This window comes from Stegostoma tigrinum, chromosome 18 (assembly GCF_030684315.1).
Source record: "Stegostoma tigrinum isolate sSteTig4 chromosome 18, sSteTig4.hap1, whole genome shotgun sequence".
NCBI lineage: Eukaryota > Metazoa > Chordata > Chondrichthyes > Orectolobiformes > Stegostomatidae > Stegostoma > Stegostoma tigrinum.
The window spans coordinates 11,117,639-11,142,022 of NC_081371.1; the positions used below are offsets into that span (position 1 = coordinate 11,117,639).

At 40.6% G+C, this 24,384-nt stretch overlaps 1 protein-coding gene across 5 annotated transcripts in view; it reads right to left on the reverse strand.

Annotated features, from left to right (window-relative positions):
* The window catches only part of LOC125460805 (A disintegrin and metalloproteinase with thrombospondin motifs 20-like), a 357,534-nt gene that overhangs the window by 115,539 nt on the left and 217,611 nt on the right, over positions 1-24,384 (reverse strand). For all 5 annotated transcript variants that reach the window (XM_048548796.2, XM_048548795.2, XM_048548794.2 and 2 more), the window contains 10 exons: positions 20,033-20,159; positions 18,616-18,826; positions 17,582-17,746; positions 15,544-15,708; positions 14,033-14,152; positions 13,439-13,546; positions 10,661-10,825; positions 8,467-8,766; positions 7,292-7,453; positions 5,696-5,872 (listed from right to left, as the gene is read on the reverse strand). In XM_048548796.2, coding sequence (XP_048404753.1) covers positions 5,696-5,872; positions 7,292-7,453; positions 8,467-8,766; positions 10,661-10,825; positions 13,439-13,546; positions 14,033-14,152; positions 15,544-15,708; positions 17,582-17,746; positions 18,616-18,826; positions 20,033-20,159 — 1,700 coding nt within the window. The remainder of the gene's footprint in view (positions 1-5,695; positions 5,873-7,291; positions 7,454-8,466; positions 8,767-10,660; positions 10,826-13,438; positions 13,547-14,032; positions 14,153-15,543; positions 15,709-17,581; positions 17,747-18,615; positions 18,827-20,032; positions 20,160-24,384) is intronic.

A 24,384-nucleotide genomic window follows, 5' to 3' on the forward strand; every position in this document is an offset into this window, starting at 1 on the left:
ATTTAATTGATAACACACCAAAACACATGATCTAATTGAAGGCAACATTACAAATGTCATATTTTCCTGAATACAGCCACGTCAGTCAAACTTTCCACTTGACCCTTCTGCCCCAGTTGTAAATGAAACAGAAGTTTCCCTGGCACCATGTCTTTTCTGGATTTCATAAGTCAGTTCCTATTAATGGAGATGGTTTCCTTATTCAGGCCCTTATTAATGAAGACGATTTTCTTCTGCAGGCACTGATTCCGTGGGCTTCACTTTTGCATTCTGCAAGAACAAAATGAATGCCTAGAAACAGGAAGGTGCCTCGAAGCAAAGTGCGATTCAACCCTCACAGCAAATTGATTTGACGCCATCATTTGTTAATTTGCAATTAGCTGCAATTTCAGGTGCAGTTTACTGGTGACAGAGTGAGACCAATTCCAAATCAGATGCTGCTCAGACCCTTCGTTCAGTCCAGAAAGGTAATAAGGATGAAAGCAGGCAGAAGGGATACTCATTGCAAACCAGTCTGGTCCACAGTAAATATACACATTGGCCTCTGTTGAGGGGGCGGTTGGAGGAGAATTGATCTGCTTTCTTAACTAGAGGTCTGGTGAGGGAGCAGTGAAAGTTTCCCTACCAGGCATTTGGGGTGTAAACAGTGAGACCCAGCTGTTACGATATCACTGTACCCTCACTACACAAGCTTAGCCACCAAGGCAACCTGACTGTTGGCAATTGGATCCTAACAGAAACTCAGAATCTCAACATAAGGCCAGAAAGCACATCTACGATATCTGTCTGTTATGAAGACAGCATTTGTAGCTGCCTTGAGTTTATATGCTCACAGAAAAGTGACCCCATGTGAGTCACCATGAACTATTTTGTTTACATTTCAGAACATTTAAAATCCAAATTATATTGGTGGTGAATGGGGAGACTGAGGAGACAAATTAAACGTTTACAGCAAGATCATTGTTTGGTATCACGTGAGGTGTCATTGTATGTAAGGGATAGCTTGTTTTGCACTCTAGAAGGCAGCAGTTCAGAATGACGCTTGCCATTCAAAAGATTTGTGAGCAGACGTAAAAATAGCACATCTTAAGCAAGCTGCCAACAGCAAGCAATATTTCTAATTACTGTATGAAAAAACATAAGAAAGGCATGCCACTAAGTATTGCCTGTTGCAACCTTTACTATTGGCCCACCACATGCTGTTATATCTCTAACAGCCAGTTAGATAATCCCAAACTCCTAATTATGTCCAATATGTTTATTCACAGAGTAAAACATTACAAGTGTATGTCTCCTGACTCTACTCTTGTATCAGTATGTTTCTTTCTGTATGATCAGAAAAATTTCCAAATCAGTATCCTCACCTTGTTATGTACTGTGCTTCACTTGATGCAATTAACTTTACACAACCCTAAAGCCACTTCATTGCTACTGCACTCCAATATGTTCAGATTGCAACCTAGTTTTCATGGCTATGGATATCAAACCAAAAGACTTCTTGTATTCTGTTTGGGGAAACATTGGAAGGACTGCAGGTTCCTCATCCCATTCACTAAGAAGTGACAGCTGATCATGCCAGCATGGGCTCAAAGGAAAGTTAGGATCCCTTAGTGCTATGATGACTCTATGACTCTTGTAACCAAATAGACATTTCTTCAATTTACAATGTGTAAAGATTGCATTCCTGCTGACATTACAAGGCAACAGAATTAGTTTGCAGGAAAGATCATACGTTACAAGCCTTTAACTTCTCTGGAAAATGACTATTCTCCTTGGTATCCAACAGTGTGGAAGAAGTGGGGAAGGGGAAAGCTCAGGGTGTTATCACCTTATTGTTATACTTTATGTCCTAACTTCTAGACAGTTATACACACAACTGCACAAACGCAACAGTCATCAACAATTTAAGTGCTGTTTTGGCTACATAACATTTACAGACCTTGAATTGCAGGGATGTTGGCTCAGAACCTCAAAGTGCACTCTGCCTTTTTTTAAAAAACCATTTACAGACACTAACACTGTGACACACATCCGTAAGAATCAAGTTTTTAAGTTTCAGGAGGTGGAATTGAGAATATCTTGTTTTTTTTTGAGTGGTAATTGCAAACTCTTTGCCCCTCTTCAAGAGGAAGCTGGGCCAGTTTCCGATCTAGCCAGATAATGCACCGTACAGGTATTTTCTCACCAGCCTGCTACAGAGATATTATTACATGACTTGAATCCACGTCTCCTGGCTCAGAGATGGGGACAAGAGCCCAAAGCAATCTTGACAAGCCAACTAGATTTTTCTTGGCTTTTCATATGTTTGTACAATCAACAGGTGAGGAAGTGAAAGTGCCTCTAGGTGAAGAACTTGAGGAATCATGTGGCTTTCATCAATGACCCCTCCTAATTCAGGAAATTTACAGCAAGCAGTAAGGAAGCTACAGAAAAATTGATGCATTTAACCTCATAGGCATAGACAGGTGTACACAGGAAATGAAGGAAGAACTGATAAGCAAAAAGATATTTCATAAAGTGGAAGGATTCACCCCAGATGCTGTAATCAAAGGCCATTGAATGAACAACTGCCTACTCAGTCCCCTCTACCTGAAGTACAGTAGAAGCCCTTGATCAATAGGCAGTCCAGTCTACTGAAAGTAGTTTCAAGAAATGACATGTCAAAGGTTTAAATTGTTTACACCATAATAAAAACACCAGATGGATTCTACAACATTGTACTCTTTAATATTTTACATTTGAAAATAAGAACAAAGTAATTATTTTCCATACGTCATCTAAAATAAATATTATCACTGAAAGAATGTAAAAAATAAATACACTTTTAAAAAATAGTAATTAAGTGTCTTCAGCACTGATGATGCAGCATTTGCTGCAACCCATTCGTTTTAGCCTACTGGTTATTTCAGATGGACAAAGGTGGGCTAATCCATGGAGGTCCTGCTCAGAATATGCAAGGCAGATCACGCACCACAATTTACAAGTAACAGATAATTAAGAATGCGTAAATAGCAGCAGAGGTCAACAAAAAAAATAAACATTTATATAGTGAACACATAGCTGTTCGCAAACAATGAGGATGCTATGTTTATCTGAAGAAACATTGAACAAACTGACAAAAAAACAAATCAAAATGCAAATCACATTTGATGAATCAACAAATAGGTATTATTTGCAATCTACCATTGACAGGGGATATAGCTTTACTTGGCTACTTGAACATGAAACTAGTGGATAATGTGTCTTCAATTACTTTTATATTAACTCAATAAAACAAAGCTTAAAATTAAAGGGTCTTTGTAGAACTGCTTTTTGTAATATATTTTTGTTTCATTCAGAGCTGCAGAACATCACATCATTTTCATCAAATACAAGAACTGCAGTGATTTAATAAATATCATGTACGTAAGCAAAGAATTAGAAAGGTTGGTCAAAATTCTTCTCGTGAAAATAATGACTTTACTTTGAGCAGATTTTTGACTTAACCTTTAATTTAATACGAGAAGAAGTTACACCTCTGGTCATTACACACTATGTCCCATTTGAGTTCAAGTAACTAAAAGGTCAGCACAAAAAAATGTGGACTTCTGCTGAATATAACTATATTTCTCATTTAAGAGGATAGTGATAGTCCCCCATGCCTTTCACAATTCTAGCTTATGGTCAGGTAAATTAGAGGTTAGTTTTTACCATTTCCTGTCCTTCTCTTTTAAGACTGAGATCAAAATTTCTACAAAAAGACTCTAATGGTCTGCTTCTTTCGTGAAAATCCAAGCAGACTACAATATATTCTGATGAGGATGGACAATTGTTCTTGTGAGGAGAGGGCAATTAAGTGAAAGACTGAATGAATAAAAGAGATCAGACTGATATAAAGTAGGCGATGATCAGGAATTTAAAGCTGAAATGAAAATATGAATACCTGATTTAAAGATATGGTCATTGATTTACAGAGTCAAATTCATACCAATATCAAATACAGCAAGGCTGAAGCATTTTCAAAATGCATTTTATTTGGCCATATTATTCAGGTAATGACACACCAGCCACTAAGATTACATGTCAAGTTGCCAATGTGAGAAATCTACAACTTGCCACAGCTAGAGCTTGGAGAGACTTTGCCAATGTAACCAAAATGAACAAGACAAACAAGTGACTACAAATGCAACTGCTTGCACATTTTCTACTTGCAACGTTGGTTATTTACCTATATATATGTATATTAAAGAGTAGAAGTGGAAAAGGAAGGTTTTGCAACATTTTTATTAAGTTTAATGGAATGAGCAGCTGCCCATGCTTTGCAGAGTTTGTAAGCACCTTCTCTATTCAGTGTGGACAGGTAGCACCAACCATATGGCTAAGATCTTTTTGCAATGCTGGCAACAAATGAAGCAACAAAAGCTGCATCATCACAAATTAATGGAGGTATTTTCCCATTTATTCTATTGCACTGGAAGCAACATGTTTAGAGGTAATCATCTGTAAATGGCTACAAACACATAACTGCAAAGAAACTTGCAGTCACCAAGTTATTTTCATAGAAACAGAAAGAATTGTCCCAGTAGTGCCCGATTGGATTTTCTTCAATTCAATGCATCATAAAGTAGCATGCCCTAATCAGGATACAATATTCGTGCCGATGATATTTTGTAGCTTTCTTACGACTGCCTTTCTATTAAACTTTAGAATATTGTACTTTTTTCTCTGATACTAATTGGAGAGTCCACCAACTATGACTGGAGGTTCCCAGGAAGGGAAACGCCCACTGAATGGAATCCAACTCCTGGATGAGCTTCAGGGAGTTCTTCAGTAATGAGATAAGTACTCATTTTCCATGTGAAAGTATTTTATATAAATAAGGTAGCAGAGCTAAGTTGCTTTAATAATGTTCTGCTATCCACTTACAATCTGCTCTTGTTTTACATTGCATTAGGCTCTGAAATGAGAGGAGGGTTTATTACAGCAAGTCCTACATTATTTTCATGGTGCAATCTGTTTTTTTTGTTGCCTTAATTGCAGAGGTGTGTTCTTGGATATTAACAGCACCCATCAGAAAAACAGCATTAACAAATGTGCATAACAAAACGTTTCCTCCTTGCATTCATGATTAAAACAAACATTAAAAGATACAGACTGTACAAAATTGCACTTTCTATTATACAAACGATCTGGTTTTCATTGTTGCAGTTTTAATCTGCTGCTGTTAAAAAAAGAACTCCCTATACACAAATTTACAAATCATTAATGGTGTTTATAGGGTAACCATTAGCCAAGTGAAATGAATGGAAAACAAATTATACATTATTATATTTTTCCAGTATGAAAATGCTTCCATTCTACATCTAAAATCAGTCCACTATTTAGTTTTATAATTAGAGATATGTGACGATTGCGGCCAAATTTTCCAAAGGCTTTTGGTTAACAGGACTTTAATAATGCCTTTTATTTATCATTAAGCACCATCTTAGCTCTTGACCTGAAAATGGAACAACTACATGGAATGTATCCCTGGCAACAGTTTGTCTTCTAATCCGTCCCTTCTCCTCATGTAAAAAAAATTACTTGTGTGGCTATCACTTAAGTTACATTCAGAAACAAAATTAATTACAGCTCCCTGGAATTGACCACACAAGTATTATAACCCTGTGTAGACACATACAATCACTAGAGAAAAAGAGAAAGAATACTATCGTACCGAATTCCATGGTCCTCGATGCCATAAAACACCACCAGGACAAGGATGCATGTTGCACTGTTCCCTATCTGGAGGCTTTTCCAAGATGTCACAGTTTTGGTCATTCAGTCTTTGACCATTTGGCAGTTGGCAGATGACCAGCCTTGTTCTTGTCCCACCATCACATGGCTGTGTACACTGTATGACAATCAGAAACCATAATAAGAACAGGGCAAACAATAAGTTAACTGGAATAACAACGTGTAGAGCCGAATGAACACAGCAGACCAGGCTGCATCAGAGGAGCAGGAAAACTGATGTTTTGGGTCTGGAGTTAATTGGAAATTGTGTTTGACTGGGACTTGATCTCAAGTGTACAACATCACTCAACATTCACAACTTGTTATCTGTGCTGGCCTTTAATACACTTCAGTTAGTCATAAGCTAAAGATTTTACCGAGTCACTAGTGTCTCTCTGGTTGTACGATTCGTTTGCGGAGTCAGCAACTTTATCTATTTTTGCACTTACTTGCCAGTAAAATACTGTAATCATTAAAATGTTGACTCTGAAATGATGAGAACTAAGGTATATCCGTATCAGGATATTTGCTTTCATAATATAAGATAATAAAATGTGAGGCTGGATGAACACAGCAGGCCAAGCAGCATCTCAGGAGCACAAAAGCCGACGTTTCGGGCCTAGACCCTTCATCAGAGAGGGGGATGGGGAGGGGGTTCTGGATTAAATAGGGAGAGAGGGGGAGGCGGACCAAAGATGGAGAGAAAAGAAGATAGGTGGAGAGGAGAGTATAGGTGGGGAGGTAGGGAGGGGATAGGTCAGTCCAGGGACGACGGACAGGTCAAGGAGGTGGGATGAGGTTAGTAGGTAGGAAATGGAGGTGTGGCTTGGGGTGGGAGGAAGGGATGGGTGAGAGGAAGAACCGGTTAGGGAGGCAGAGACAGGTTGGACTGGTTTTGGGATGCAGTGGGTGGAGGGGAAGAGCTGGGCTGGTTCATCCAGCCTCACATTTCATTATCTTGGATTCTCCAGCATCTGCAGTTCCCATTATCACTGCTTTCATAATATAGCAGGTTTTCACTGAAGAGACTATCAATGCCATCAACAGAAAGGGAAGTAGGTGATACCATACAAAATGGAGACTTTTTAAAGCAACCTGTCTCCTCGTTTGTTTACAAGCAGCTGCTTAAAAGTAAAAAGTCACAAACAAATTTTAATAATGAATCAACTGATTAGAAAGTCCATTGGAACAGTTTATGGTTTTCTAAATACAGAGGTGAATGGTTTTGGACAGTGAACAGCCAAACATAGTAATTAGTCAGTTGGGGTTGAGCTGATGTAGCAAAACTTTGACTAATTTCTAGTCTATTGCTTTAACCGATTGGCCACAAGTGCCAAGCTTTGGGATGGAACGCAAGGACCACATTTAAGATAATTGAGTGCCAATTGAGACCACTTCTGATCTGTAACACTGAAAATTTAAACTGATCCTAACAAATACTTCAACAAAGAGCTAAAACAATTTGGAATACAATGACATTAATGATTAAACAACTAGTAACATCTAGAAAATGTTATTCACTTCTCGGATGGCGTACCTCACCCCAGTTGCCATAATTCCAATGAGGACATGTTCCAGCATCGCAGTGCCTGGTCTCTGCCGGCTTCACTCTTTCATCACAGTCATTAGCAGGACGTCCTTCTGCGTCTTGACAGACGACTACCCGTCGCTGAAATCCACCTGTGCAAGTGCTCGAGCACTAAAATAATTTATTGGTCAATAAGCAACTCTGGAAAACCAACACAGCTTCACAATTTTAAATCAACGGTTCAGCTCATTTGACAGCAACATCAGATAGATTCTTCCTCGAAACAATCCTTAAGATTTCTGACTTGCTTGTAGAAGTTTTAGGGACAGCGAGGATGCCAGTTTTTCTGTTGGGGTGATGAGGGATTTAGCATTAATCTGCACATCATAGAAGGGTGAAGGACACCATGACTTATCGTTCAAAGAATACATGGCAGTACACTTTGGAAATTCTGAACATCCAGACTGATAGGTAAGACTTCTCATAGTTGTGATAAAGTTGGCTTATTACTCATTTGATGTAAATGGGCACAAGCAGTATAGTCATCTTCGGAAATAGTGAGATGAATATGCTTTAGCATCTTGAAAACCTGCTCAGCTAATTGGCTAATGCATAGCAGATTAGAAATGGACAAATGGCAGCAATAACAACTTATATCTGTGTTGCACATTCCAAGGCATTGCACAATAGCATTATTAATCAAACGTTGGCATTAATCCAGGATAGGTCAAGAGTGCTCTCACATGGTCTTGCTGTTGAAAATCCTTTCTTTTGCCCTTAAGACTCTGTATATCACGATAAACTTTATTTAAATCCTTTTAGAATCATTTGATGTTTTGTAGGGAGTGCCTGACAATTTCAGCACTATCCAGCTTTGCAGAACACTTTATAACTAAAAGACATGTATGCATTTCCTTCTTGCAGTAGTGTGCATTTACACAGACAGGAGAAGACTACTCAGCTCTTGAGATTGTCTCATCGTAAGTTTAAAGCATAGCTGATCTGTATCTTAACTCTATTTATCACCCTTGTTTGTGTAATCATTAATACAAATACCCCCCAAAAAATCTGTCAATCTCAGTTTGTTGAAATTTTCAGTTCTTCTAAAATATCCTTCTTTCAAAAATAAGGAGCTGATAATGGACTATTCAACAAATGGTCTTTTAACTATGTAAATGACTTACTGCTCCCCAAGGTCCTGTCCGCCACTGACTCTCCCGTGATGGGCTGTTCCACGTTTTCTGACCGGGCATGTCGTGGGTAGGTTGGTCTGGATGGGTTTGCGGATAGTTGCGCTGTGGGAACTGTGCAGGGTAATCATGTTGGTGATGCGTCCGGGGGCATGGGGGCATGCTGCATTCCTGCTCCTGAGACGGTTTCCCCATGGCATTGCAGTCGCTCTCGTCCGTGAATGTGATTTGATGGTGGTAGCTAGTGCAAACAACCTGACGAGTGACCGTCCCAGAACCGCAACTGACAGAACACTGCAGGGAAAAGAAACAAACAAGGAATTGTCAATGTTCGTGCATTTACAAAGAGCATGTAGCTCCCTTAATGTTTCCACATCTACCTATCCAAACCTGTATAACTTTAAAATGCTCTTTTGGGTCTCTCTCGCAACTTTTGTTTCATAAAGGAAAGAGCTGAAAACTGTTCAATCCACCTCAAAAAATGTAAGCACTCAATTCTAGCTCCATTCTTGTCAACCTTGCTCTTACTTCAGATCACTATTGCCCTTTCCAAGGTATTAAGACCTAATATACACTCAGTAAACCAGACACGGCCTAACAGGGCTTCACTCCTATATTGGTTTGGCATAGATGAGCTAGTGTTCAGTTCTATACTTCTTTAACTGCATTTCAGCAACAGGTTAGTTTTTTAAAATTTATTTGCTGACCTGAAATGCTGCTTTTGATGATTCATTTGTCCATACCTCAGCAGTCCTTTGCTCTTCTACCCCATTATTTCATGAAAAAATTTTAAAAATCACCTCATCTTTATGTTAAAGTTCATTGGCTACCTAACTGATCAGATTGCAAGTTTTCTAATGAGCTCTTCTCTTTTGCTGTATCTTTCTTCAATGTTGGCTCTGGGTTCCAGTTGAGATCACCTGTAAGTTTTGATACTTCTTGTCAGTAATGTAAATTTGGAATAACAGTAGTTCCAGTACTGATCCTCGAGTGACTTCACTTTCTCCCTTTGTCTAATGTGGAAAACTTCTCTTTACCCCAACTCTTCCTATTTAGTTGGGTTTGCTATTCATCAAATTTCATGCTCCTGACTCCACATGCCTTAAATTTACCTTGAATTTACCATGCGGTAGCTTATCAACAGCCTTTTCAAAATCAAAGTATACAACATTATCCATCTTGACTTTTTCTTGTACTCTTCAAAGGATACAATCAGGTTAGTTAAGCTAAGCTAGTGCTTTGGGTGACATATTTACTATTTCCCTACCTTGCATTTTGTTTTTACATGTTTTTGATCCTTTAGAATAGATTCCGGTATCTTTCCTATCACTTATGTTAGGCTGATTAGTCTACTGATTCCAAGTTTAATTCTATACCTCTTGTACATGGGAGAAAATACTTGCATGTCTATTTGAAAAGAGGGAAAGTGTAGGCCTATGGGCACAGGGGAAGCTAGAATAATTGGATGTTCTTTCAAAGATCTGGCAACTGTTATGGGGAGATGAGCTGAATAGCCGCCTTCCACATTGAAGGCACAACATGATGCCACATATGGAAGGTAGTCGGTTCGGTTTTCCACCTTTGCAAAGTGAGCTGAAATCTTCAGGGTACTACGAATGGCTTCAGTGCCACATGTTATCCTCTGCAAAATCAAACTCCAGTGGAAAATTCATTTGAGCATTTTGAGGAGCAAGAAAGGAAAAGGCACTGGGAGCTGGTGTCGGTGCGCGGGGCGGGAGGCAGATCGATGGAAAATATGTTGGCACAATAATTCAAGTACAGTGTGTTGGAAAGTACCAGGTTAACATGTTTTGCTAGAGAAAGAGGTTAGGAACCAGTAACTAAAATCAGCAATACTTAACTAATTTCAATACCCTTGCCACACTCTCTGAAATGCAAGGTGAGGTTTCTTCACAAAGTATTAACAAAAAGGTAAAGTTGAGAAAATGAAAGCCATCGGAGCTTGTGTGTCCTCTCCCCCAGAGGTTGGTGTCAGAGATAGAGTGATAACGATGTCACTTCCGGCCCCCGGACCAAAACTCCATGTGAACAAATCCTCCTCAACGGGAATGTGGAACGACACTCAAGTTGTCATGAGTATTTACGTGGTGGTGTTTTAAACCGCTCTGAATAGTTGTCCATGGTTTTCGAACACATGTTCTCAAATAGTGGAAGATGGAACACTCACCGGCGACCACTCTCCAGCATGCCATTGTCCACAGGGACTGAAGCACGTTGACATCTCAGGAGGACGAGGCAAGTGGGCACAGAAGGATTCGTCAGCAACACCACCTTGAGCATCTCTGCAGCTAACGTAGCGAGCACGTGCTCCTTTCCCACAGCTAACCGAGCACTACAACAACAACAAGCTTCAAAAATCAAATTGTTTCACCCTTAAGATTACCGTTCACATTTTCAATAGTGACAAGAATAATAATTAGGGACACAAACAAAAAATTACATATATTAAATGTTAAATTTAAAACTCCACAATTTTCACGAAGAGCGACTCAAATTTCATTAGAATGCGTAATGTCAACTGTAACGTTTGCCCTCAAATGTTTAAAGCAGAAATACAATAAAACTGTAACAGTCTGATTCATTTATTTATACGGCTCTTAAATTTTGCTGACATTTAATCTACTTTTCCAAGTATAGCATTGTTGTATTCATATCATAACATCTGGCGCTCCACTGGTGGTGCAGATCATATAAAAAAAACTTGTGAATCAATTAGAGTAGTGGAGGTTGCATTAGTTATCGGATGCATGCTGGATAAGAGGTTGCAGTAACTTGGAGGTAGCTTGCAAGAAGCTGCAGGCTTAAAAGGAGCCCTGCTAAAACACAGCAAAACTTCCCTTGTATGTCATTTAGCTACAGATCTGTGTGCAGCAGATGGTACAGCTTTCAACAGATCTCTCTGCTGAGCTGGAGTCCCATGAAGATTGTTCTCTTCCATCACGGACAGATAGCTACGTGTGGGCATGTAAATGCTGAGTAGCAGCAGAATGGTGGGTGCAGGTCGCTCACTTGTGATGCCATTGAGTTTACTTGGCATCCTTTTTTGCTCGTAATCATCAGCAATAAAACTGCCTAAGAGCGAAGGGCTAAAACTGATAACTAAAGCCTTAAACAATAAAAGATAAAGAGCTGCAAATATCTATCCACCAACATGAGAATGGGACGTGACTGAATATTAATTTTGACAGCCTGAGATTAGCACTATCATCTCAACCCAAATAGTAAATTTTACAATGTTATGGTTACTGTCTTCACAAGGATCTTTTGTTCTGAGATAATTTATTAAACCTTCCTCATTACACATCACTGGATCCAAAATAGCCTAGTCTGTGGTTGAATCCACGACATACTGATCTAGGAAATAGTCCCTAATATACGCTGTGCATTCTTCACTATGGCTACCTTTGTCACTCCGATTTTCCCAACCTACATGAACATTAAAATCACCCATGATTAAAGTATTGCCTTTTGTTGCACATGTACTCACTATCTCTTTTGTATCCTCCATTTTAATTGCCTTACTACTGGTATCAGAGCCTTCAGTTACTCACATCCCCAAGCTATCCGACCCATCCTTCTACACTTCTCTGCCTTTCTGACTCTTATCCTCCTTTAAAAAACTCGTTAAAATCCTTAAGACACAATTGTTTAACAAACTTTTGTTCATCTGCCCTAACAAGCTCAATGTCAAATCCTCCTTCATGACATTCCTATGAACTGCCCTGGGACATTAAAAGTGCTACATAAATGCAAATTATTGCTGTTCTTCATAAATCTCTAGCATGCCCTCCTTACTGTGTATTCATTACCATACTTATAAACCCAAGTAACCGATCGGCTTCTTTCAAACACCTTATCAATTGTCATGCTAACTTTAAGGATTTGCATATCTCCAGACTAAGCTTTCTCTGTAGACCTATGTCACGCATTTCAAACTGTGCCATTTATTACATATTCTATTTCCATATTAGTCTTCCCAAAGTGCATTACTTCACATTTCACTCCACTGAAGTCCGTCTTCCATGCATCTGCCCATTTCATCACTCTGGGTGCCACCCTAAAACCTATACACATCCTCATTACTATACAAGTAGCTTTCCAAGTTTGTGTGTGATGGAACTCTTGAACAGATCATAATATACAATATTGACCAGTGGTCAACTGGGAAATCCCATTTGTTACAAGCACGTGGTGGATTGGGGAACTGACCAACAAGCTAATTTCGTAACTCACTCTTCTTTGTTTACTTTCCTAATTCCCACCAGAATGAACTTCCAATCTATTAACTTTAGCAGGTACAATACTCTGTCACATTTTTAAAAATTGAAGATATTAGCTTTGTATTGCAACTTTTATACCTTCAATGCAAAGATCAGGAATTAACAGGATATCATATAAAAATTCTGATAAAAGACAAAGTGATATTGGCAATGTTAGCCTCCAGTTTCTGAGTTCACTTAGAGTCGGCAAGACTTCCTCTTAAGACTCCATTTTTTATGGACCGAGCCTGCTACTTCCAATAAACAACACACAGCAGGTATACATCAACACGTGGATTCTGTGATGCATATAATGGGAATCACATTTTTGAAGACATACATAATTTAGGCTTTTATATTGATTTAAGATGCAAGACTGTAAACATACTGGCTCCCTCATAACCAGCACAATTGAGTGACCTCCATCCAGATTTTAGTCTTTTAACATGTGGCTTCCTTAAGCTACAATGGTATAAATTAGTCTTAGTTTACAGCACTCACTCTTTCCATAGGTAGCAAGAACCATGGACACAGGTTAACAAATGCATGCAGACACTTTGATAGTGTACTAGATGGGTTCAACTTGTTATCTTTTACAAGATAAGGCTTTCAGAACTTGGGTTCTTTGATCTTGAGTTTTCTGTCACTTGGCTGCATTAGTTTCTTATTAAAGTAGAGTAACTTACAGGAGTCCAGGATCCATATCTCCACTGGGTCATTATCCTTCTCTGAACAGCTGGACTTGTGGTTGTGACTATCTTTGATGGTTCCAAACAAGGAGGCAGTTCACAGTCCTGCAAAGAAATGAATCAAAACACAAAAACATCTTGTGCAGTGTCTGATGAAAGTTGGGTGGTTTTTATCATGAGAGAGAACATTCAATCCAATGCCACTGTCATGCTCAAGTAGTATATGCAAAAATATTCTTGCTTTATTTAAATGCAACACAAATTAAACACATGGATTCCACCTTCTGGAAGATTGTTACTGGGTTTATTTGCAGCTAAGATAACACATCACGTACACAGTAATCTCTAGATATAGCATTTACCTTGTGCTACAGTGTAGAGAGCCCGTGGTCATATATTAGCATCCAGTCATTTGTATGTTGAGCTCTTAAAGAGAATCACTCCAAAAGGTGACAACACAATAGTCAGCTAGAAATCTCTCATTGTTACATCAGTTGAAGTTACAAGGAAATATAATGATTTAGTTTTGAACATTTGCTGTTTCTATTAAAGTAACTTATTTGAAGGAATAGAATTTGATTTTTCCTTTACCTGGCTATCCCTTGGACGAGTTGCAGCATTGCACTCTCTGTCATCTATAATTGCACCATAAGCACCAACTATACACCTCACTGCACGCATTTGGTATCCATGCCCACAAGTAGCAGCACACTAGTGAAAAGCAACAGGATAAAGGTCAGTAATCTGTCACATGAAAATACATTCTGGAAAACTACTCTTTCAAAATTTTATTTCAGATGTATGCGAACAAATAATTCTGCTCAATAAGTATTATATTCTGTAACTTAGGACCATTGCCTTACAGAGTTACCTACTACAATCAGGGGGAAGCAATGGCCTAGTGGTATATAATCCACAAACCCAGATAACGTTCTGGGGACCTGATTTTGAATCCCACCATGGCAGATTGTGGAATTTGAATTCAATAAATATCTGGAATTAAGAATCTAATGATGACCATGAATCCATTGCTGATTGTTGGGGGGAAAAATCCCATCTGGTTCACTAACGTCCTTTACGGAAGGAAACTGCCATCCTTATCTGGTTTGCCCTACATGTGACTCCAAACCCACAGCAATGTGGTTGCCTCTTAACAGCCCTCTGGGCAATTAGGGATGTGCAATAAATGCTGGTCTAGCCAGGAACACCCTTATTCCATAAATGGATAAAAAATTAAACCTTCCTTATTACACATCACCAGAGCCAAATTAGCCTAATCTATTATTGAATCCACAACAAACTGATCTAGGAAACCGTCCCTAAAATTACTCATTCAAATTTTTTTTTCAGATGTATGTGAACAAATAATTCTGCAGAATAATTATTATATTCTGTCACTTAGGACATGATCTTACAGAGTTACCTACAACAATCCTGGTGGCCCAGTGACACTTCTACACCCGAGGACGTCATACTGGACTCGAAATACCCGACAGATACTGCCAGATGTTTCTCCAGCATTCTCTGTGTTTGTTTCAGATTTGCATCTGCAGGATTTTGCTTTTACACGTCCTAGTTCCATCAACAAGCTAGTCAGACTGGTAGATCGCAAACAGTATTCTCAAGGATTCAGAGAATTGTACTCTGAACTATATTCACATAGCAGATAACTGACTCTAGATGTGCTTTCTTTCCTGGCGCCCATTAGCAAATATGCCATCTTGAAGCTACTTAATGCCAAAGAGATCCAGCTTTATTCCTGCCAGCAAGGAGAATGGTCACTAGTTTGTCCTTCAGTAATGATTAAAAGTTTTAGCTCCTCATAAGAGAAACAGATTCCAGGAATTTCTCACTAGTTACTCGTGGTAAGTATGTTTTGTCATTGTGTTGCTCGCTCCTGAGCGAAGGTCGGTCACATATCACATCAGCCCCCTTTGACCAGTGACTCTACACATTGGGAGTGTGGGTCTTTAGAAATGCAGCACCTACAAGGCATACTTGGCATACTTGGCACCTGATCCCCGATATACAGGAGTGTGCTCCCGTACACTGCCCGTAGATACAGCCATGCCAACCAAGCAAAATTCTGGGCATGCACTTACCTGGCCCCAAGCCCCAACTTGCCATGACGCACACTCCTGTAGCTCACAGGTTCCTACAGCCTCTGGCTTGGTACTTGGATTGCAAAAATCGTCCCTCAGTGGTTCATTGTTCAGTATACAAGATACTTGTCGATGTCTTGTGCCCTTTCCACATGTCACGAGACACTAAAATAATGTAAGTGGTCATTTAGTGGATGCTGAAAATTCGATCCCTAAGTTAATGGCTTACACTTGCTTCTCAGGGTGAAAGAAAGAAAAAGCTTACTTTCAAAATGCTTCATTCACAAATTATATATGGCCTAGCTTTAATTTGAAGGCTATAGTCCCTTTGTCTGGAATCTCCCTACTATAGGAGGTTGTTTCTTTTCCACTATTGCTCCAGGGGTTTCAGCTTTACTCACATGGGTCCCAAGGCACACTATCAAATGCCTTTTGGAATTTCCTGTTACCTCATCGAAAATCTCGATCCAGATAGCTAAACATGAGACTTTTACTATTTAGGTTATCTTCTGTGATATTTATATAAACTATACACTTCATAAGTCTTGGCTAAACTTCACCGCTTTTAACCACTTACCCTGAGAAAAGATAAAGTGGCCATGTTAGGATAGAGCACAGATTAATTGGAATGATCGTAGCGCTGAGTGGGTTAAGTCAACTGCTCACGTAAAAGGTGGTACGTCTTTAATTTACATATAAACATAGACGATAGAAGCAGGAACACGCGTTTTGACTACCCTCCAGAGCCTGTTGTACCATTCAGTATGATTACGGCAGATCAGAGAGCTCACTCCCCTAATTCCTCCCTGTGTCCGTCTCCCCTATATTCTTTGATACCTTCAGTGAGAAAAGCTATACCTGTCTCCTTCTTGAAAACACAATGTTTTGGCCTCGATCACTTCCTGTGGTAATGACTTCCACAGGTTTATCACTCTCTGGATAAAGAAAGTTTTAGTTTATCAGATTGTGCATGCTTTAATCAAGGTATGGAATTTCATACGGTTAATAACGGGAAAAAAAACCTCTCTCCACCGATGGGCAAATCAAAGTATCTGAAAATTACCATGAGGCCCTTCAGCAATTAAGTCAGGAAGTACCTTTTCATAGGAAAAAGATGATGGAAATCTTGAACTGTCTCCATGAAAAGACTATGGATACTGGAACAATGGGAGTTCTCAAGACTGAGATGGTAAGATTTTTGAGAAAGGCAGCATAGTGGCTCAGTGGTTAGAACTGCTGCCTCAGTGTGTCAGGGACCTGGGTTCGATTCCACCCTTGAGCGATTATCTGTGTGGAGTTTGCACATCGTCCCACGTCTGCGTCGGTTTGCTCCGGTTTCCTCCCACAGTCCAAAGATGTGCGGGTTAGTTAGATTGACCATGATAAATTGCCCATAGTGTCCAGGGGTGTGTAAATGGGGTGGATTAGCCATGCGAACTGCAGGGTTACTGGGAAGGGGCAGGCGGTCAGGTCTGTATGGGATGCTGTTTGGAAGGGCGATGTGTCCTTTATTGGGCCAATTGGCCTGTTTCCACACTGTAGGGATTCTATTATAATTTATGGCTCCAAAATAGCTATCTCTTAACATTAGTTAAGCAGGAACTACAGATGCCGAAGTCAGAGATAACAAAGTGTGGAGCTGGTGGTTCACAGCAGGCCAGGCAGCATCAGAAGAACAGAAAGCTGACTTTTCAGGTTGGAGCCCTCCTTCAGAAAAAGGGCCCAACATTCTCTCGGTGATACATCACAACCCAGCTCAGGGAGAATACAAATTATCAATTCACAATTCTGTTGATACTACGCTTTGTATAATTAATTCTCTTGCACAGCCCTGAGTGGACCATGGTCAGATATTCCCTCTTTGATACAGTGTATAGACAATGTCTGATAGATCAAACCTAACAGCAAATGTCAGTCATGAATTGCCTCCAGTCTAACACTGTGCATTAAGGCTTTGAATTCTATATCAGCTAGGTTAGTATTGACATTTACTCGGCCTTTTTTTTGGCATCTTTTAACTTTTTAAAGCTGTACTCACTTCACTCCATTCGCTGGCTGTCCATTCAGGGCAAGGAAATTCATTGCATCTATGAGAAATGACATTCTGATGCTCATTGCACTCTTGGTTAACCAGGCGTCTGCCAAGGTTGTTCATGCAGTATGCTTCCCGAGTCTTGGTTCCACCACCACAGGGTTTTGTGCACTGAGAAAACCAAATAAATGATCCATACAGTTATGTATGCAGGAGTGTCCAAATGAAGGTGCATTACCAATTGGAAATACAATATTATTCTCTTTGCACCCTGAGTAGTCATTCTTTCTGCATGGACCTCACCTCAATACAAGTGGATATTGCTCAAATTAGCGTTTCATAAATTTTAGACAATGTGAATGATCATCAATGCTCTCCTACTGAAGTCCATGTTTTCATACAAAATCAGAACATAAGAACTAGGAGCAGGAGTAGGCCATTCATGCCCGCGAGTCTGTTCTGCCATTTGACACTATCATGGCTGATCTCATCTCAGATTCAACTCCACTTTCCGGCCGGCTCCTCACGTTACCCCATTTCAAATCTATCCCCACCTTAAATTTATTCAGTGTCACGGCATCTAAAATATTCTGGGGTAGTGAATTCCACAGACTCATGACGCCTTTGAGAGAAGTAATTCCTCCTCATCTCTGTTTTAAATCTGCCTTCCCTCAAAAATATGAGCTCTCATTCTAGGTTGCTCCACGAGTGGAAATGTCCACTCTGCATCCACTTTGTCAATCACCTTAAGCATCATGTGCACTGCAGTTAGATCTTCTTTCATCCTTCTAAGCTCAAGCACGTATAGGCCTAACTTGTTCAATCTCTCCTCATAAGACATGAATTTCAATTCTGGAATTCATCTGGGGATCCTTCTCAGAACTGTTTCCAAAGCAATTACATCCTTCCTCAAGTAAGGCAAACAAAATAGACTTCAAAGCATGGATTTCCTGATTGTCGAATCTTCAGTGCCAATGATAATACAAATATATGCCTGTCCACAAGGTTGAGGCAGTTAGGTTGCACACTGTAACCATTACCTGTGACCAGGATGTATAATGCCAACTGGTTCTCTGGCAGTCACCATGACAGGGCTCTCTGCTAGGCGGTTTTGGCTGATCCCTGCAGTATCGGTCGTCTATTGACTCACTTGGTCCCTTGTCGTGGGTATACTTTATGCAGTGAATGTCTTGCGTTCTATAGCCTGGTCCACACTGTGCCGTACATTCACTCTTACCTACTGCGTGCCACCTAGAATCAGAGCAAAGCTACTTATATTGTAAAGTCAATTGTTTTTAATTTGATTGAGAAGAACTAATTCTTTGGAACATCCGTAAGATTATGATAAATCTTTTTCTGACCTGATGATTTTGACCACACTCATCAAGGAGTGAACATTTTGTTCTGCCAAGCATTAATATGGAAAGGCTGCAGATACAACACGGGGTGGAGAGACTTTTGATTTCTGCTCAAAAGCAACAGGGAATCTCTGGGGTGAGTGGCACAATGCAGAAGGCCTCATACATGTTCTCCAGGATAACCAACTGCAGGCCTAAATTATGACGATATCCAGTGGACCTCCATTGTCAGAGGTACATCACACCTCAGGGCATTCGAGTGCCTGCTCTCCATTTTCCAGGGATAAAATGGATTGCAAGCAGTTAACACACATTGACTTCAACAGAGCACCCAACACATTTGCCTGTGTGCCCATTTCATTCTTACACAGCATCTGCTCTTAACAGAGCTTCCCTGCGTGGGCATCTGCACTGTGTACAAACATTGCTTTATCCTGCCAACCTGTACAAACTAACAAATGGGTTGTGATTGTAATCCTGCTGAGAATCAGGGAGGTATGACTCACAGGTGAAGACATCTAGGGAGTGGCAAGGGTGGAGGAGGGAAGGGGAAGAAAGGGTCATTGCAATTTTGTCATGTGCTCTTAGCACATGCCAGGAGTGCAACTCCAGCAATTGCAAAATGCGAGTCTGCGACTTGAAAGCAAATAAAATTGCATTTGACCCCAACTCTGTTCTACTTCCTGGATTGGTGGGGGTGGGGTGGGGAGGAAGAACCTGCAGTAAAATGAAGGCACTGGTCATCATGGAGTTCCACTTTCAGGAATGCGAGATGAGTCAAACGGGCTTGCCCATCATTCCCGGGTTTAAGCAGAAATGGATTTTAATTAGAGTGAGGCATGTAACAAGACTCTTCAAAATAAAAGGCTGCTTCCATGCATCACTCAACATCATTTATAGCACAGATGTTCACTCCATCATCACCTCTTCATTCATTATCGCCTCGGTTTAAGTACGGTTGTTCAGAAGGATGTATGCCTTTGATGACATGGCCCCTATGATTTCCCATGCAGCAGATATCCTATCTCAGCGAGTCAAATCAGAAATGCAATTTTGAAAATTCTGTTCCGCAGTGACCAGCTAAAATAGCAGTCTTTACCTTACTTCACATTCTGTGTTGCATGGCTCAGTGTCGGGTACTGGGCGAGGCAAATGTTCACATCTTTGGTCAGAAACAACCAAGTGGTCACTCTTACGCACACAAACCACCTTTCTCCTCCGTTCCCCTGTAACAGATGAAAGCAGTTTGGCACTCATTTTGTGCGTTTTACAGCAAATATAGTGACTGCCTGAAGGCAAACCCGATCTCCATAGTATACCGTAGATACAATGTCTGAATATGACAGTTACTTTCGAAACACCTCAATTATAGACAAAACCACCATCTGATTGTAACAACATAATTCCACCACAATAGGTTCTAAAGAAACAAAGTTCACTGTTTCCCAGGATAAAGGAGAGCAATACAAATCAAGGCAAAAGCAGTGGTACATAGGAATTAGGAGTAGGAGTAGGCAATTAGGTCCTTGGAGCCCCCTCCACTATTTGGCACATTCATGCTGATCATACCCTGGTCTCAACTCCAGTCTCCTGCCTACTCCCCATAGCCTTTTATCCCACGTTTTTTCAGAAACATATCTATTTCTTTCCTGAAACGGTTGATTGATTTTGCCTCCACAGCGTTCTGGGCCAGAGAGCTTCACAGATTCACAACCCTCTGAAAGGAGTAGTTTCTTCACATCTCAGTTTTGAACCAAACCTCCGCTCAATACATCTGTAACCCCTTGTTCGAGACTGTCCCACAAGGGATTCATCTGTTCAACTTCCACCGTGTCAATCACCTTGAGCATTTTATAGACCTCAATCAGATTCCATCCTCCATTCTTCTGCAGCTAGTACAAGGCTAAACTATTCAACCATTCCTCCTAGGTCAGCCCTTTCATCCCCGGAATCAACCAGCTGAACCTCCTCTGAACTGCCTCCAGTGCCATCACATCTTTCTTCAAATAATATATTACACAATATTCCAGATGTGGTCTCACCAATGCCTTATATAAATTGTAACAACACTTCTTTACTTTTAAAATCCAGCCCTTTTGCAATAAATGCCAGGATTCTAATTGCCTTTCTTATTATATGCTGTACCTTCATACCCAATTACCGCAATCCATGCATAAAGATGCCCAGAACCCTCTCCTCTGATGCAATTCATATCTGCTTCCTTTTTATGTATTAATATGCCCTGATAATTTTCCAGCCAGAACTTGCACTTATCTACATTAAATTTCATCTGCCAGAATCGGGCTCATTCTCCAATCAATATCCACCAGTAAACTCTTTATCTTCCTGCTTCCCAACCTATTTTAGTATCATCCATAAATGCTGCTATGTTACACTCTGTCCCTGCTTGCAAATCATTTATATGGATTGTAAACAGTTGAGGTCCAAGAACTGAACCCTGTGGCACCCTATAAGTTACAATTCGCCATCCAGAGATGGGCCCATTTATCCCGACCCTCTGCTTTCTGTCACTCAGCCAATCTTCTATCCAAGCCAAATGCTCTAATCTTAACCACCTCCAAGATCTAACCTTCTGGACCAGTCTTTTATGTGACATCTTGTCAAATGCCTTCTGAAAATCTAGATATACCACATCCACCAGATCCCCCACCTTACAGGTTACATCCTCAAAGAACTCCAGGAAGTTACTCAGCACAACTTGCCCTTTGTGCAGCTATGCTGACCCTGGTGAATTGAGCTTTGTTCTTCCAAGTCTTCAGTTATCTCCTCCTTTACAATTGACTCTTGCAATGCCCCCATGACTGATGTCAAACTAACTGGTCTATAGTTCCCACTTTTAGCCTATCTCCTTTTTTGTATAAGGGTGTTACATTAGATGGTTCCAATTCACGAGTACCTTTCCAGAATCCAGGGAATTCTTGGAATATCATAACTAATGCATCCACTGCCTTTGCTGCCATCTCCTTTAATAGCCTAGGGTCAGGCCCTAGGGATTTAGGCCCTAGGGATTTATCTGCCTCTAATTTAATATGGCATTTATACATATTTATTCTCTGTAGTTGTAGTAATTTCACCAGTTTCTGTAGGAACTGCAGTTTTTGGGAAGAAACTATTATGTTTCACTGTGAAAACAGAGACCAAGTATTGGTTTAGTGCCTCTGCCATTTTGGAGTTTCCCATTATTACCTCATCATTTCTGTCCTCTAAAGGAACAACATTTACTTCCACTATTCTCTTCCTTTTTATATACTTATAGAAGCTTTTGGTATCAGTGCTTATGTTTTCTGCTGGTTTCCTCTCGTAGTGGTACACTGGTGAATTCAAGCATGTTAGTATTGCAGATCACACATCAGATCCAGAATCAGCTATCTTTGGCCAGTCTGGGGTCAGAACCACATTTCCCCATCCCCCAGAAGCCTTTAGATTTGGATGATTAATTTGGCTCACTTTCCGACGTTATGGTGTAGACTTTAAACAAGTGTAGCTACATTCTGCTGCATAATATCCATAACATACCTGAGAAAGATTTCACTTTTGACCCCATGTCTGTGTTCAGTGAACTAATCCCCACCCAGGCTGTATCTGAGCCACTGAAATTGCCCTAATGCTTCTAATTTTTGAGGAGAAACTCAGCCAGCTGGAAGGTTACATTTGATGAAGATCCAGTGAGGTGTTGAATGGCCACCAGTACTCAGAAAGAGGAATCACACATCAACAATGGTCACACTTATCATGAAAAAATGTCACACTCCTTCATAAATTGGGCACGAAAGGAATCAATGCCTTCAAAGAGAGGGGGTTGGAAAAAAGAATTACAGTAAAACTTAAAGATTTCTCCTTGCCACAGACCCATCATTGCAATATTATTGAAAAATATGTGCATAAATCCAAAGTTAATCATTTCAAGTGTAACTCAGATCAGAAAAATAAAAGCAAAATTCGGAAGATACTCAGCAGGTCAGGCAGTTTTGCAGAGAAACAGAGTTACCTTTTGGGTAGAGATAACCTTTCTTTTGGGCATTTCAAGCAAATTTTCCTTCAATTACAGATTTCTGGCATTGCAGTTTTCTTTTTCAAAGATCAGGTAATTATGCTTTTATCCACATTGTGGCTAAACCCACAGTATATCTGCTATATAAAACAATCAAAACCTTAACATGCTAGAAGTAAGTAACACCAACTGATTTGAGGGGAATCAATCACGAAGTTCCTCCTTTGCTAACATCATTCAGAAATGTCTTTAGGATTGCTTGTTGTAGGTGTATTTTTGGTATGAAGGTACTTACACACTGGCTATGTGACAAAACTGAAGGGAGAATTGAGTTTGTGAGAAAGTGTTGATAACACGTCTAGTTGCTAATAGGAACTGAAATGCCAGTATGTTCGAGAGATAGTAGGGACTGCAGATGCTGGAGAATACGAGATAACAAGGTGGACACAGCTGGGGAAACACAGCAGGCCAAGCAGCATCAAAGGAGCAGGAAGGCTGACGTTTCGGGCCGAGACACTTCTTCAGAAATGGGGGAGGGGAAGGTGGTTCTGAAATAAATAGGGAGCGGGGGGAGGCAGATAGAAGACAGATAGAGAAGTTAGGTGGAGAGGTTACGTGGAACAATCCCTCTTCTGTAGCTACACTGGCCCTAAACCCCACCTCTTTCTCCGTTACATTGATGACTGTATTGACATCCCTCGTGCTCCCATGAAGAGCTCCAACAGATCATCCACTTCACCAATGCCTTCCACCCCAATCTTAAGTTCACCTGGACCATCTCTAATACCTCTCTCTCCTTTCTGGACCTTTCTGTTTCTATTTCTGGCAACCACGTAGAAACCAATATCCATTTCAAGCCCACCGACTCCCACAACTACCTAGAATACACCTCCTCCCACCCACCTTCCTGCATAAGTCCTATCCCCTTTTCCCAATTCCTTCACCTCCACCGCATCCGCTCCCAGGATGAGGCACTCCACTCCCATACATCTCACATGTCCTTTTTCAAGGACCGCAACATTCCCCCCCCCCCCGCCCCAGTGGCTGAGAACGCTCCTGGCCAGTGTCTCCCGCATTTCCCGTAACTCATCCCTCACACCCCGTCCCTGCAATAACAAGCAAAACAGAATCTCCCTCATCCTCACGTACCACTCCACCAACCTCTGGATCCAACGCATCATCCTCAAACACATCCGCGATCTACAATCCGACCCCACCACCCAAGACATTTTTCCCTCCCACCCTTATCTGCTTTCTGGAGGAACCACTCTCTCTGTGACTCCCTTGTCCACTCCACACTCCTCTCCAACCCCCCCACGCCCGACACTTTTCCCTTCAACCGCAGGAAGTGCTACACTTGCCCCCACACCTCCTCCCTCACCCCCATCCCTGGCCCCAAGATGACTTTCCACATTAGGCAGGTGTTCACCTGCACATCT